General features: G+C 45.9%; 1 protein-coding gene across 6 annotated transcripts in view; it reads right to left on the bottom strand.

Annotated features, from left to right (window-relative positions):
• ADCK1 (aarF domain containing kinase 1) overlaps positions 1–13873 on the bottom strand; it is a 78412-nt gene extending 64539 nt beyond the window's left edge. For all 6 annotated transcript variants that reach the window (XM_050897492.1, XM_050897496.1, XM_050897493.1 and 3 more), the window contains exons 1-2: positions 13748–13873; positions 9219–9302 (exon numbers count right to left, since the gene is read on the bottom strand). In XM_050897492.1, coding sequence (XP_050753449.1) covers positions 9219–9302; positions 13748–13873 — 210 coding nt within the window. The remainder of the gene's footprint in view (positions 1–9218; positions 9303–13747) is intronic.
• Positions 13874–14123: the final 250 nt, after the last annotated feature.

Raw genomic sequence — 14123 nt, 5'->3', positions numbered from 1 at the left:
TGGTGGGTGACAGCACTGCACATCAGAATTACAGTGCGGTTAATTACTAGGCATGTTGCAATTGAGAATTCATTTCCCCTCTTGAGATGAAATTTGTTGAGCAATGCAGGTGGAAGGAGGGGCATCTGCCACTGGGATGGGGGTTGTGTGGGGAAGTGGTCTCATCTAATCATTGCTTCTTCTTTAATTTACTACACATATGTCCAACAATTATAAGCAGTGAACACTATTTAAAGGAACTTTCCTTCATTAGCTACATATACGTCCCACCATTTCAAAGGTTTTGCAAAAGGACAGAGCTTGACTTCTTTGTTGTTGCTTTGTTTAAATTTAGATCCTTCAAATAAAAATCACATGCCTGCATTAGTCTGACTGTTTCTGGAGTGAGATTTCCAGGAATGAAGCTAAGACACGCACAGTGTGGAGCTCGTCTCTCCAGGTGAGGAGCAAGCTCTGCCAGAGCTGGGAATCCTACTCCAGAAAAGGACTGGGAAGGGGAAATCTGCTGGCTCAGCTGACATTGACACAGGTGTACAAAGCTGCAGCCTGGGAGAGCTGTCCTGCCTGGGGTTGGCAATGAATCACCAGTGCCTGGGTCTCAGTTTTCTCAGAAAATTAAGATTGTGGCAAATCTTTGCCACGTGAGTTACTAATGAATGCAAGGCCGGGTGGGGTAAGTCCATATCCAATCTGCCGGCAGCACGGCAGGGGCCAGGGAGGTGGCAGCCAGGGCTGAGGCATCGGTGGGGAGAGGTAAGGGCAGAGTTGGGGCAGGCTGCAGGATAATCAGGAGAGCAGGAAGCTCATTCAGGCCTGGTACAGGATGGCAGCGCAAGTGAACAGAGAGGTCAGCTGTGCAGGGCTAGTATAGGAAGCTTGCATTCAGATGGGGATGTACCAGGAGAGGTGCATGCACGAAGCTGCTTCTGCCTGCATTTTGCTCAGTCCTCAACCACATTACCAAGCACTTGCTACCCTAAAATCAAAACATAGGTTTAAAAGAATCAAACATCACCCTCACTCCTGGTACAGACTCAGTCCCTAGTGTGTGGCCTTTGGGGCCAGTGGAGGTCGAGGAAAGTTGCAGTGGATCTAACCCTGCCAGTCAGGGAGGCAGGAGTTGGTATAGCTTTTGGGAGCCCTTCACATGCATCACGTTGCAGACACCTCTTGTCTTCAAGCACATAGCCCAGTACAAGCATGAGCTCAGAGCGAGGAAAGCACAGTTCCAGCTAACAGCCTTGCTGTTTCTCACTCCCCATCACTCAGGAGCCATCATTTCATTATAACAATGTTCCCCAGTCAAGGATCACCACTCTGTATATTGGTAGCGAATAACTCCCTATTCAGACTGCCACAGCAAAACCTCAGCTTACTGCAAGAAATAGAAGCAGGGAAGCTGTCCTGGAGAGGAAGAGGAGAGACAGAGCAGGCGATACCAGGGCACTGCAGAGATGAAACAGCTCCTGCTGGGCTCTGGAAATGCCCAGCTGTGCGGCCTGACTGTGAACGCAAAGGAAAGGGCCCCAAGTGTATCTTCCCTACTTCTCTTCACACAACAGTCCTACAATAAACAAATAGGAGTGCAAAGCCTGCTGCCCTTCAGCAATCCTGTAAAAACCAACTTGTGTTCAGAGCAACCCTACAATAACAAACAGGCTGCACAGTTACAGAGTTCACAGGCAACTCAAAATAAGTACATTTTCAAACAGAGACTGCACAGGCAGTAAAGACATTTTAGGATCCGGGGTTTTTTGAAACACAATTCTGCTAGTGACCTTTTCAGTGAATTTACCTCTAAATTCAGCAAAACTGGCAAGACAGTAAATGGATCCAGGCTTGGCAGGAGGCATTTCATAAAGCACTGTGCATGTGTGTATATGTGCAGGCTCACACGTAGATTCATTGTTAAAGTGAAGCTAGGAACAGAGTGGAAGCTGTATAAAGATGACCCTTGTCACTATATGTTTATCTGCTCCCTGTGGGCCCCTTCTAAGTCACATCAGCTCAGTACACTGACAAAAACAAGTTGTTACTGGTGTCAGACCTGCCAAGATGATGGTGCTGCAGAGGAAGGAGCAGCAAGCTGCTCTGAATGGTGCACCATCAGCAGAATTTGCCAGCCACTGAGACAGAACTCTCAAGTCAAAAAAGAGACAAGAAAACAAACCAAAAAAAGAAACCCCAAACCAGTTCTATGGGGCCAAAAGTAGGCTCAACTACTTTTATGTGACTACCATCTTGGATTCACTCCTCCAAAGCCATCTTTGAACCTTTGACTCTGTCTCGGAAGTGGCTACTTCAACAGAAGCACTCACATCTGAACACAAAGGCACATGTCTACAGGCAGACAGACGTGCCTGTCCAGATGTACAGAAATGCAGACACGTGCTCACATCAGCAGATTTCTAGGCAGGGCACCTGAACACTCAAGTAAAAAAAGTAAGGGGTAGCTTCCAAACCCAGCACTGAACTTTACATTTTGTTTTGTTCCTAGACTAAATCAGCAACTGCTCCAACTCAAGAGAAACATAGCTTCCTTTTTTCCTAGTCCCCAGGGCTTCCTCAGCCTGGCAGAGTCTTGCCTGGTCCTGGGACACTACATGGAGGAAGACAGAGTTCCTTTCAGAGACACCTTTCCCTCAAGTACGCAAAGAGGGTGGCCCCCACATAGGTAAAAGGGTTTGCCTGAAACCCATTAAGACGCCTTCAACATTGCCAAGAAGTCCAGAGAAGTGTTTGCAAGACACCACCCACCACAGCAATTCCCTCAACACTGACTTAACAGACTAAATGAAGACACTGGCTTGACAGGTAAGATAATTGTGTGCTACCCTCCAGCACATTCTTTTATCAGATACACTTTGGGGAGAATGTGATGAGGTCACTGGTTTAGCAGAGCAAATCCACAGTATTCAGTCCTGCTCTGAAATTCCAACCTGGCCTGATACATGAAATATCCTCTGCACACCACGCTAGTCTTTTCGCTCCTGTTTTTACATCTCTGTACTCCTAATTTGGGGTCCTTCAAGCTGGTGTTTCATTGCAAGCTGACTACAGTAACCTTAGGAAGGGGAACAGAATCCACAATATGGGTCTTGTTAAGGACTCAAAGGACAAACAAAAATACATTTGAGAAGCCCAGTTTGCCATTGCAAGTACTGATGTGTCTCTATCCCCAAATGAATCTTTTAGATATCTGTTTTTCCTAGTCTCAGATAAGATTATTTCAATCCTCAAGCCAGCTGTCTTCCTATTCTTAAAATAGGTGAAGTGCTAGCTACCTGTCAGCTCTACTGATTTTACAGGTGGCCTCCAACAACCAAGTCATATAAACTGGCCAGTAGTTCAAGGCTACGCAGTCCTTAATTAAGAAAACATCCCTAATTGGGGCCTGATCCAAAGTCAATGGGACCAGCCTTAAGCTACAGTGGCATCCTAAGCAATTCCCCGCTTTTTGTTTCCTTCCCTCCTTACACAGACATTCAACCGTCTGAGAAATCCTATGTTCATACTTATTTGCACCACTCACATCTAGGGTGAAAATCTAGGCAAATAAATAAATCTCAACCATGAGCTCTTCAGAGAAGATACCATCTCTTGCCATCTCTCTTGACTTTGCACTGCTGAGTGTTCATTTCACATTGGGACTCAAGGCGTAGTCCAAACACTATATAAAACAAGATTATTTCTTCACTTTCTATCTGCTCTTTTTATAGTGCTCTTCATGGTGCAGGCTTCTTGCAGCCTAGATCCTTCAAGGGCTTCGTAATGGTTTCCTCACTGTACCAGTTGAGATGTTCTTCAGATATTCCTCTGGCTACTATGTACCTCTTCAGCAGCTGTAAGGAAGCAAAGTAACGAGGTCTTCAGGGATTCAAATGAAAAGGGATAGCCCCACCTGGAGGAGAGAAGGCTAAATGCTCCCAAGGCACACAGTTTCACTCCTGCTGGGGAGGTGCAAGAAAGATGCAGGACCACTTAGGCAAGTGGTGTGCCTGACCCCTCACACTCATGCTCCTGGAGTGAAGCACTTCAGGGACTAGGGTGCACAGCCAGGAAAAAAAGTGCAACAAATGAGGCACTGTCTCTGTCCCCTCACTTCTCTCCTTCCTCCTCCTCCAAAAATGTCACAGTAAGATGGCCCATTTCTCTGAATAAATCACTGCAGAGGACTGAAGAACATCTTGTTTCATAGGCACACAGCCCAAAAAAAATGGATCTTTCTAATGCTACAAAATTAAAACCTAGAGATGCTGTGGCCATAATGTTCAGCTGACACCACTCTAGAAAGCAGAAGGAGGAAAAGGAAGTGTCTTATAATTATAAGATTTATTTTACAGCTTGTTATGTGTTTTCAGTGCAAAGCTTGCACGCTTTATGTGTTGGCAGGAAGTTTGCTAGACAGCAGTGCTCCAATGTAGAGTCATCAAGCCACCAGCTGGCCCTGCTAGCAGCTTTTTTAGACTGCATTAGCATCGACCATGCCTTTTAGATGAGATATCCTGGGGAGCACATAATAGGGCAACCAAACATGATCAGCTCAGGGACTGTGGATGGGCTGTGAAGCTCTTCACCTCTCTATTACTGGTTCCCATTTAGCTTGGTGACAGAAAGTCACTGCCACCTAATGGCTATTCCATGTCTCATAGGGAAGTTCATTTGCTTCTTCTCACCCCAGTTCACCACAGGTTGAAGCACAAGCAAGGAGAGCCACCACCGCACGCACTGGCTGTGGTGTAGAACAGCCCACAGTGCCCATTCACAGTTGCCTTTTTGAAGGAATGCCATGGAGAGCTCCTGGGGATTTCTCTCTGCAGATGCAGTCCACCTCCATCATGAATAAGCTATTTTAGGACATCGCTTCCTATTATTTAAGGCACACAGTGTTACTGAATCACGAGGGAAGTCCAAAGACACAGGCTATTTCGTTGGTCTGAACCATCCAGAAACTGTAGATTATTTTTGAAAAACACACGCACACATACACCCAACTCATTTTCTTTCCAGGATCCTTCAGTTGGGCAACTTCACTGTGAGAGAGAGCTCATTTTGCAAACACCCACCCCACCTTGAGAAGCAAACACAACAAACGCCAGGAATAGCCTCCAAGGAGCAAGAAATCGTATTCTGTATAATGATGGCACAAGGTTACGCCTTCCAAATATTTGCCTAGATGCTGACAGCCCAATGACCAGGAGTATGAATGAGAAGAACATCTTCATTCTGCTCTCAAAAGGAGGAAAGTTAATTAATCTCCCCAAATGGCTTTTCCCTGACAAAGCAATTCTGTAGCCAACAAAGTTAGTTCAAGAATGGATTCCCACTGTCTCCCGAGACAGCTCGACCACAGATCCTTTCTCTCCTTGCTATCTCCCCTCCATTAAAAAAAATACCTGTATCCACATTCACAGCAGTAACCTTTTGTCTTACAGAGGAAAATGACACAAAAATGCCCTGCTCAAGATTTGCGACTGTGGCCACTTTTGCCGAAATCTGCAAGATGACCGACCCATTGCAATCCTCTTACTACACTGACAACAACCCAGAATCCCATTGATGCCAGCCCTTAAACAAACTGCTTGTGAGATACCTCCTGACTGACAGCAGGATCAACAGAAATTGATGCCAAAAATATAGGAAGTGCCAACCAAGACATCCAGGTGCTACGATGAGAGGCACACTGGAAATGTCACAGGCTAGGCTGACTTGAGACTGAGGAGACAAACACTCAAGGAGGCAAACACTCAAGGAGGCAAAAGAATGTCAGAGAAATGCAGCCCTCTACAGAATAAAATGGTTTGTTGAGAAAGCAATAGGTAAGGAAATGGCACTGAGCAGGCTGCCCTCCTTCCTCCTCTGACCCAGTACAAACAGGGGCAGAAACGGGAAGAAATGCCCAAGCTTACATGTGCAAAGATGGCCAGAATCATGTAATGAAACAGACGTGAAGTGAAGAAAGCTCCCCTAATGCTCCTGACACTAGACCTACAGACATCCAATGTCTTGGGGCTAACCGTGGCTACCACTGGCCTTGACATCAGTACACTGGCATTATTATTATATGCAGGAAAAGCGCAGACACCCCAGGAAAGGATCCTTAACTCAGGAGAAAGATCAAGTTACCTACGTGGTCCAGCCACCAGTGGTGAGATGAAGCAACCACTGCGACGGACATAAAGCCTGACCACTTAAGCAGGTTTATCCCTGCCACAGGCAGGGGCAGGAATGGAAAAGATAAGACATTTTTTTCTCTTGGCTGTTGCTGAGGAAGGGCTGTGAGTGCCATCAGGAAGGTGGATTCTCATAACTCCTGGCTGACGGGAGAACCAGAGAGAGACAAACCAACCCCAGGGACACACAGTGAATTCCCAGATACTGCTTCCTGCCTCGTGGAAAGCAGTAAAACATCCCCAATCTGCTGGCCATAAAAAGGTGCTGAGAACTGAGGGGCTGAGAGCATTAGCATCAAAAGTGGTCCATGAGGGACAGAAAAATAGAGTAAGATTGAAGAGAATTCCTTGGAATTAGCCAGGAACCTGGCTAAAAGCCCCTGGGGAACCCATTTCCTTCTTAATCTGCTTTGCATTTAATTGTTTCCTAATGACTGTGTCCCTGTTTGGCCCCAACAGGCTCAGGGACTGATGCTGCCACTGAGGCTTCCCATCTCTCATCTGAGGCCATGGGTAATTTAGAGGCTTCAGTTTAATGGCTAACTGGGAATCCATGGAGAGCGAGTTAAGCATTATTTGCACTGGAGTAGCACCCATCAGCATGCTGAGTACCAGGAGGAGATGCACAGAAAAAGTGTTTTTCCACTCCCAGCTGCAAGCCTGTCCCAGACACACATGCAGCTGCACCCCCTCACCAGAGACAGAGGCACAGCAGCTGCACCCAGACCTGCTGGCACTATCTGCAGTCCCAGAGTCACCAAATCTCTGCCTCACAGAACCTCTCTTCTAGGCACAGCACCAAAAGTGAGGCTGTAAATCAGTAACCAATTCATACACATGCTTAAAAGAAAATTCCAAACTCTCAGCACATGAAGAGGAGGTTAAGCTGGCCTCACTGGAAGGACAGAAAGCAAAGAGAGTACAATGAATGGCTGATACCACCAGAGATCTATCCAGGACAGAGGCTAGTAGAAGCAACATCTGGATAAGTACCCTTCACACACAACACTTACTTGGGACGGGCATTCGCATCCTCTTGGCCCCATCCAGAGACTAATCTTTAGTACCAACTCCAATGCGGCAACTTCTTACAATTCATTCTGAGCTAGTCCACGACCAACAAAATCAGCTCCCAGAGAGTGTTAAAAAAGCTGCAAGATGGTAAAGACTTGGTTGCCATCCTCTTAGAGCTGCACTGAGATAAAGGGCTTGGTGTGCAATTGCCCAGGCCCAAAAAATTCTCCCGTGCCAAACTGATGCTTTGCTAGCACAAGCTCTACAGGGATGTTGCGGAGGAACCCACAAGTGCTGTCACTGTCAGTCTCAGTGGTGGCCCTCCATAACACTTACCAACAGCAGGACAGGCCTCCACAGGCCAATGAGTTTTACTAACTCATGCTATGCCTGCACCTACTTCCTCCTATCTCCCAGCTCATTCCCCTTCATGCTTCCAAAGGCTAGTGCTGGCCATGCCACATAGTGCTCTTGTGTCATGCTGACATGCTGTGCTTGCCACTGGCTCTGCCACGCACAGAGGCTGACTCAGCTAGTCTTGGCTGCCAAGCAGGGAGAGCACGGCTCTGTGCAGCGCCAGCAAACAGGGCCCTTTCTGGCTGCCTGGGGCATGAATTGACAAACCATCAAAACCTGCATGACAGAGGTTAATGAAGCCATGGAGAGACATAGCAAAAGGTCAAGAATTTGCAAGGCCTGCTGCGAGCTGCTGCCAAATGACAAGCTGTCCACAACACTGATAACTCCATAACTTGGGTGTTGCTCAAGAAAGCTACAAGCAGCCCTTCTGCAAACCAGGTTTCAAAGGCATGTGGCAGAGACATGGGCAGATGGAAAGTGAAGCTCCAGACTCCAATACATCTATCTCCAGTTTATGCCAGGGCATCAGTACCACTCACCTGGGATGGGAAGATACAGCAGAACAGCTTAGCATCTTTAGACAGGAGAGGATGAGAACAAGCCCAAGGAAGCCACTCTGTATACTATCTCAAACACTCTAAGACCATACTGATGATGTGGATTTTCTGCCAGAGGAATACTAAAGCATGCTGGAGTCCAATGCCACTGATTTCTACGTGGCCCACCGCTGTTTCCAGCTTTAGAGTCCCTCCAGTTTGAGAGTCCCTGAAGAGCACCACCCCATGCATTACAACGACACCAGTGGCCTAAATCCTACATGCACTAAGAAGAAAAATGAGGTTAAAGACCTTACTTCAAAACAACTATGCAGACTGGCCTAATTTGGCACAAGCCGTATTTCCCACTCCAAAGAGGCCTTGAGCTGGAATAGCAGAGACACCCTGGCTACATACACCACGTGCACTCAGCTAAAACTCAGTGTCACTTACAGCTCAAGGTATTGTAGGGCTGTAGGCTGGAACGAAAGGTGCAGCACAAGACTGAGAGGAGCAATAGGGGTGCTTATCTTCCTTCTCACTAGAAATGCTTTTTCTATTCATTTTAATTACTGATACCAAAACACAACAATGTGTTTTGCAATGAGATGTACATTTCTTTGTGCAGTTCTTATTTCTTCAGAGATCTGCAAGCTTGATTCATCCCTATTATTTCCCCTCTAACACACTCCTTTTACTTAAATCCCTCAGCCTTCATGTTATGGCCATAATCAACTGTAATCATATTATGGCCATTACCAATAAGCAGGATAAGAAACCACTGCCAGGCCCCTCTCAGCAGCTGACCTCCACACAACCAGTCTGGGCAGCAGAGAACCAGTGACAGAGCCCAAATGCATCTTACCCCACACACCAAGCACTTGAATCTCTAATGGACATAAGTGAGCACTGGTTGCATGTGGCTGCTCTTGACAAGGGACCTTCTCCACTGCACAATGCACGTCCCGCAAGAATCTTATCTAATATGCAGCACAGTTTGCTGTTAACAGTTTCGTAGAAGGCATATTGAATTATTAAGATGACAGCTTGATGGTTTGCTTTACAGCAATGGCTTTGGCAATACACCTGTGCCTTGCAGAGTTTCCAAGTAGCACAGTCCAGTGCTATCACCTACCTGTGATTTGAGGAAGTCATACTCCTCTGATCCATATGGGACGCCCCGAAGAGAGGTGAGGTAGTCATAGGTGATAACTGCCGTCTGCAAATGAAACCAGAAATGTTGAGCAAGCTCTTTAGTTATCAAAACAACAAAACTTCTGTTAAGGAGAATGTATTTAGCTTAGGCTCCACAGTTTACACTCCACAGTGAAGTTTATGGTAACTGACTCATAAGAAATTAAATTAAAAGATTTCAATTTCAATGAACATTTATAGAAAGCAGTGCAGGGACCTCATTGACATTTAGCTATTAAAAATAAGCAACATTTGGCACTCCTATACTGTCTTCTATTTGAGAGGCTCAAAGCATTTTCATAATCTTGTACAGCACCTTGCACAGCAGACTCCCATTCTCAGTCAACCATCTGGGGCTTCCACAGTAAGGTCTGCTGCTAGTAACAGAGACCGTGCAGACCCTGTTTGTGCCCCATCAGTTATCCCACACTTCATCTTCACACCTCCAACCTGCCTAACCACACTAGTGCACACTGAGCCCAGTCTGGGTCGATGGCTCAGCAGGGAGCAGAGTGACTGAAGACAAGCTCACCAGTTAGCACAAGCAGCAGTACTTTTGGGGATACTCAACTGCACAAAGGACTAGAGGGCCAAAGGGTCAGATACCCAATTACAAAACAACAATATGGGGATCCAGCTAAAGCTTGTTAGCTAGACATAGCCATAGACAATGGAATTAGATTCTTAAGTGCCTTAATGATTTCTGAAAATGGATCTAAGGTATTTCACAATTTTATCCTATGACTGAAGTTCTTCTCTTTCCACAGTCAGAACACCAGCAAATGGAACAGAAACATACAGGTCACGTTTATTAAGTTTACTTGGAGGGAGAGAAGGGAATGTACATCTACATGAGCCTGTCCACTAACTTGCCATTTGAACTTCAAGATCCTTGCCATAAAGAACCATTTGCATAACTCAGATCTAAAGTTAGATTTCCTAAAATCTCCCTACTGAAGGGGTAGCATTCCATTCTGGGACAGGATACCAGCCCCACCTTTCACTGCAAACATGCCTAGGAAGGGCATAAAGCATAGTCAATGTATCGTGAAAGCCAGGGAGGCAAGGGGATCAAATCTGGTTGGAGACAAAGTTGCTGGAACTGACAATAAGGAAACAGTCAAAAGCTCAGAGATGCATCCAAGAGGGGACCAAGCTGGGAACGAGTTACAAACAGACACGCTCCTTCCTTGTGGAGGTTAGGTTTCTCACGTTTCCTGTTTTCCAAACTGGAAACTGAGCACAGCAATTTTTTTTTCTGGCTTTTCAGGCTCTCTTGCCCGTGGTGAACTCAGGAGCTGCACAGCTACACAGAGACCCATTCAGAAGAAAAATTTTTCAAAGCATCTTCACAACCTCAAAGAAAAACTTTGAAGTGGAGGGAGGTTCAAATCAGCCTTGCATGAAGGCTGGAGTTGGTTCTTATCTTATCTCTGGTCCACGAGGGTAATTATCACCTCCAACTTGAAAAGAAGCAGCTAACAGATTGGCCTGTATTACAGAGGAAGAGGGAATTAATTAAGCGGTTGCTAATTACATCGCAATCTTAAACACTAAATTAGTATTATGATGATCCTGATAGGCAACTCTGACATTGCCAAATCCCTGCTAGTGTCTGAGATGTATTCCAGCTACTGCACAGAACGTTCCTTCCACATACCCAAAACAACTGGGATACCCTCAAAGAAATACAGCAAATGAACAACTGCTCTGCCAGGTTTCTAATTTTACCAGAACATAGAAACTGTCTGAAACGTGATGCTGTTCACGCCACTGACTTCGTTCTCATCCAAGACGAGCGCTGTCATTCATGTTACAGGGTGAGGCCAAATCTCAGAGACATAAAAAGATGTACAAGATCAACCAGTCCCTCCCCTTACAAATGCCAAATTACTTCTTTAACTGATCTTGTATCCAGTCCAGTGTTAAACATCCCAAAGGCTTGGGCTTCCACTTTGTATCAATGAATTCACAACACTTTACACTCTTGCACCACTCCTAAAACTATCCTCCAATCTTACCAAGTCATGGCACAATGTTCCCTCTGAATAGTTGTCTACCCACACATAAGCAAGAGCCAGTTCCCTAAACTGAGGCTCAAGAAGAAATTTCTGCTAGTGCACTTCATCATGTTTCTTAGGAAAGTCTGCAAAGGACTACTGAACCAGTATGCTTAAAATACAAGCAGACTCAAATCTTTCTAATCAAACTCAGATGAAATCTGTCCAGAGTCCTGTAGTTCTAGGTCAGGTTTCTTGACCTCCATGTGTTCTTTTCTCCAGGCTTTTAAGACCATAACTTGTCTTAAATTTTTGTGTCTGCTGCTGCTGAACTTAGCTCTTAAGAATTACAGCCTCTTAATTACAGCCTGCTTTTGCCTGGCTATGGTCCAATGATTGAATCAAGCATCCAGGTAAGAAGCCTGGGCAAGGCCAGATTGAAGGACAGATGCTTTAGGTCCATGTAGATGCCACCGATATCCAAAGTCACTTGTTTGCTACAGGGTCTCAGCTTTCATTTACAAAAAGAGCAAGCCTGAGAAGCTGAGCTTCTTATAAATGAACATGTCTAATAGCTCTGTTGGCTTCATCCCATCCATGGCTAAGGAATGAGAGCAGTTTGGGCTGCCAGTGCTCAGATGAGAGCTGACCTCTGACTTGCCAACAAGGAGCAGACCCCAAGCTGGGAAGGCAGAGGTCACTGGTGCAGCAGGACTAAAGAACCTCTCAGAAGTAACCTAACCATATGCAGTCCTATATATTAGAGGGAACACAGAATTCAGAGACAGAAAATTCTTGTTTGAAAAGTATGCAGACACACAGATATAAACACATGCTGCCATCACCTACAGAAGACTGAGCATTGGTAGCTTGTTTTTGGGGGTCACTGCTTGCAGCTATGGTTGCAGAACCCTCTAATGCACCTAAGAGCAGGGCCATTGAAGTGCTTTACAGCCCATGACTTGTGACTTCCCTGAAGGCAGAGGACGTGAAAGTCAAGCATGTCTTTAGATTCACCAGCATCTAAAGCAAAGAAAATGTCCTTTCCCCTGCTTCCTGTTCAGCAGGAAAGTAATCTCTCACCATCACTCAAAACACAGACCAACTGCACAGCTTCATCACTGCACACTTCTCACTTATTTTTGTCTTAAACAGAAGATAGCCACAAAAACACTGGCTTCAAGAAAGAGTGAGAAACACTGGTCAAGCAGGCAGAACTCAAGGGCAGATTGGAGAGCCCAAACAGCCTGAATAGCAGATTCCCCTCCAGCCATAATAACCTGTGTTCCCTCACCGTGCCTCTGTTTCCTGTGCAGTAAAAGGGAGAGAGCTGCTCCCTGCCACCAGGCAGCGCTGCCTTACGGTCAGGGACAGAGCATGAAGCTTAGCACTTATTAGGTAAGAAGGAAAGATTACAGTTTGTATTTCTGCCCTCACCCTTTCAAAATAAACACTCATTTTTCACAATAGTTCATGGTGCAGCTTGCAAATATAAATGGCACCTGACCCAACCCACAAAGTTTGTTTCTTATTGCATCTGCCATCAGGAGCTGACTCCCTGTAAAACTCATTAATGAAGTGCTTAAAAGTCATAGAATATGCAGACAGACAGCTGTTTACCACTGGGGGTCTGTAAATGATGGAGATAGTGGCCTGAAGTGACAGATGTATAATGCAAGTGAGGTACAGGGAGACTGATGCCCCCTCCAGAGTCTCTGCTCTCCTTGTTCCTGGTTGCTCATGGATTCATCAGTGAATATCCTCAAGGAGAAGGCAGCAGCCTGTTTGGTTGGCAGTCTCCATTCTCAGGTTTTCTGGAGCAGTGATCAACAAAAGGGTGAAATAGCGGTGATGCTAGGCAGATGTAGCATTTATTTTACGAATCTGGAAACAAATCCAATCTCAGAAGTACATTATCTCCCATCCTCACTTTACCCTTGCTTTGAGAATGATCCTCAAAACAGCTGCCCTCCTCTCATACCAAGGGTCACAGGGCAATGGCTACTGTAGCATATCAATACAACAACCATGATCCTTAAAACAAAATGTCCCAATGTAAAAAATGGCATATGCAGACAAGATGGTTTGAACTAGGTCAGTGTTAAAGGCAGCAGGACACCGTATCTGGGTGACTGACCTTGAAGGGTGGCTGATGAAGATGTGGGCCCAAAGTGAGCCCTTGTTCTGAAGGTCCCACCCTATTCAGAGAAGCAGAGACAGTTCTCTGCAGCCCAGTATCTCTGTTTCTTTCCAAAATGTGAAAAGAACAGCTCTACTCCTTATATGCCTTCAGCTCTTTTCTCCCCACTGCGTCAACAACTTGAAGAGCTCCCTATTGACCTTCTGACTCCCGGTGCCAGCTGCCAACTGGAAACGCAGAGAGGCAATGCAGGAAATCCCAAGTTCTTGTGAACTCCAATTCCCTTACCCACCTAGGAATCTTCCTGTACATTACTAGGGTGACACTTACAGTGGCAATGGCTCGGCCCACACGAACAACTCCAAAATCATTGGGATCCAGGAACTTGTTTCCATACAGATAGATGCCAGAAGCAGCTGCTGCCAATGAGGCAAGTTTCGAGGCCCTTCGTGCCATGACGGATGAACCCTGCCGAGATACAAAACAGCAACTGTAACATCTGAGAAGGACACAGTGATCTGATGCCTACAGCCCCAAGGGACCTGACAACACAAGTTTTAATTGCTCCTTTGCTAATGATGCATTGCTAGCACTGCCTCCAGCCAAGAGCTCAAGCAACCACGCAGCAACCGAATGTAAGCTGTTCTGCTCCAACTCCATTGCCATTCCTAACTCAACAGCGTCTACGGGCCACAAACCCAGAAGT

Source organism: Gymnogyps californianus, chromosome 5, assembly GCF_018139145.2.
Source record: "Gymnogyps californianus isolate 813 chromosome 5, ASM1813914v2, whole genome shotgun sequence".
Taxonomy (NCBI): domain Eukaryota; kingdom Metazoa; phylum Chordata; class Aves; order Accipitriformes; family Cathartidae; genus Gymnogyps; species Gymnogyps californianus.
This window is presented reverse-complemented; position numbering and strand designations above follow the sequence as displayed.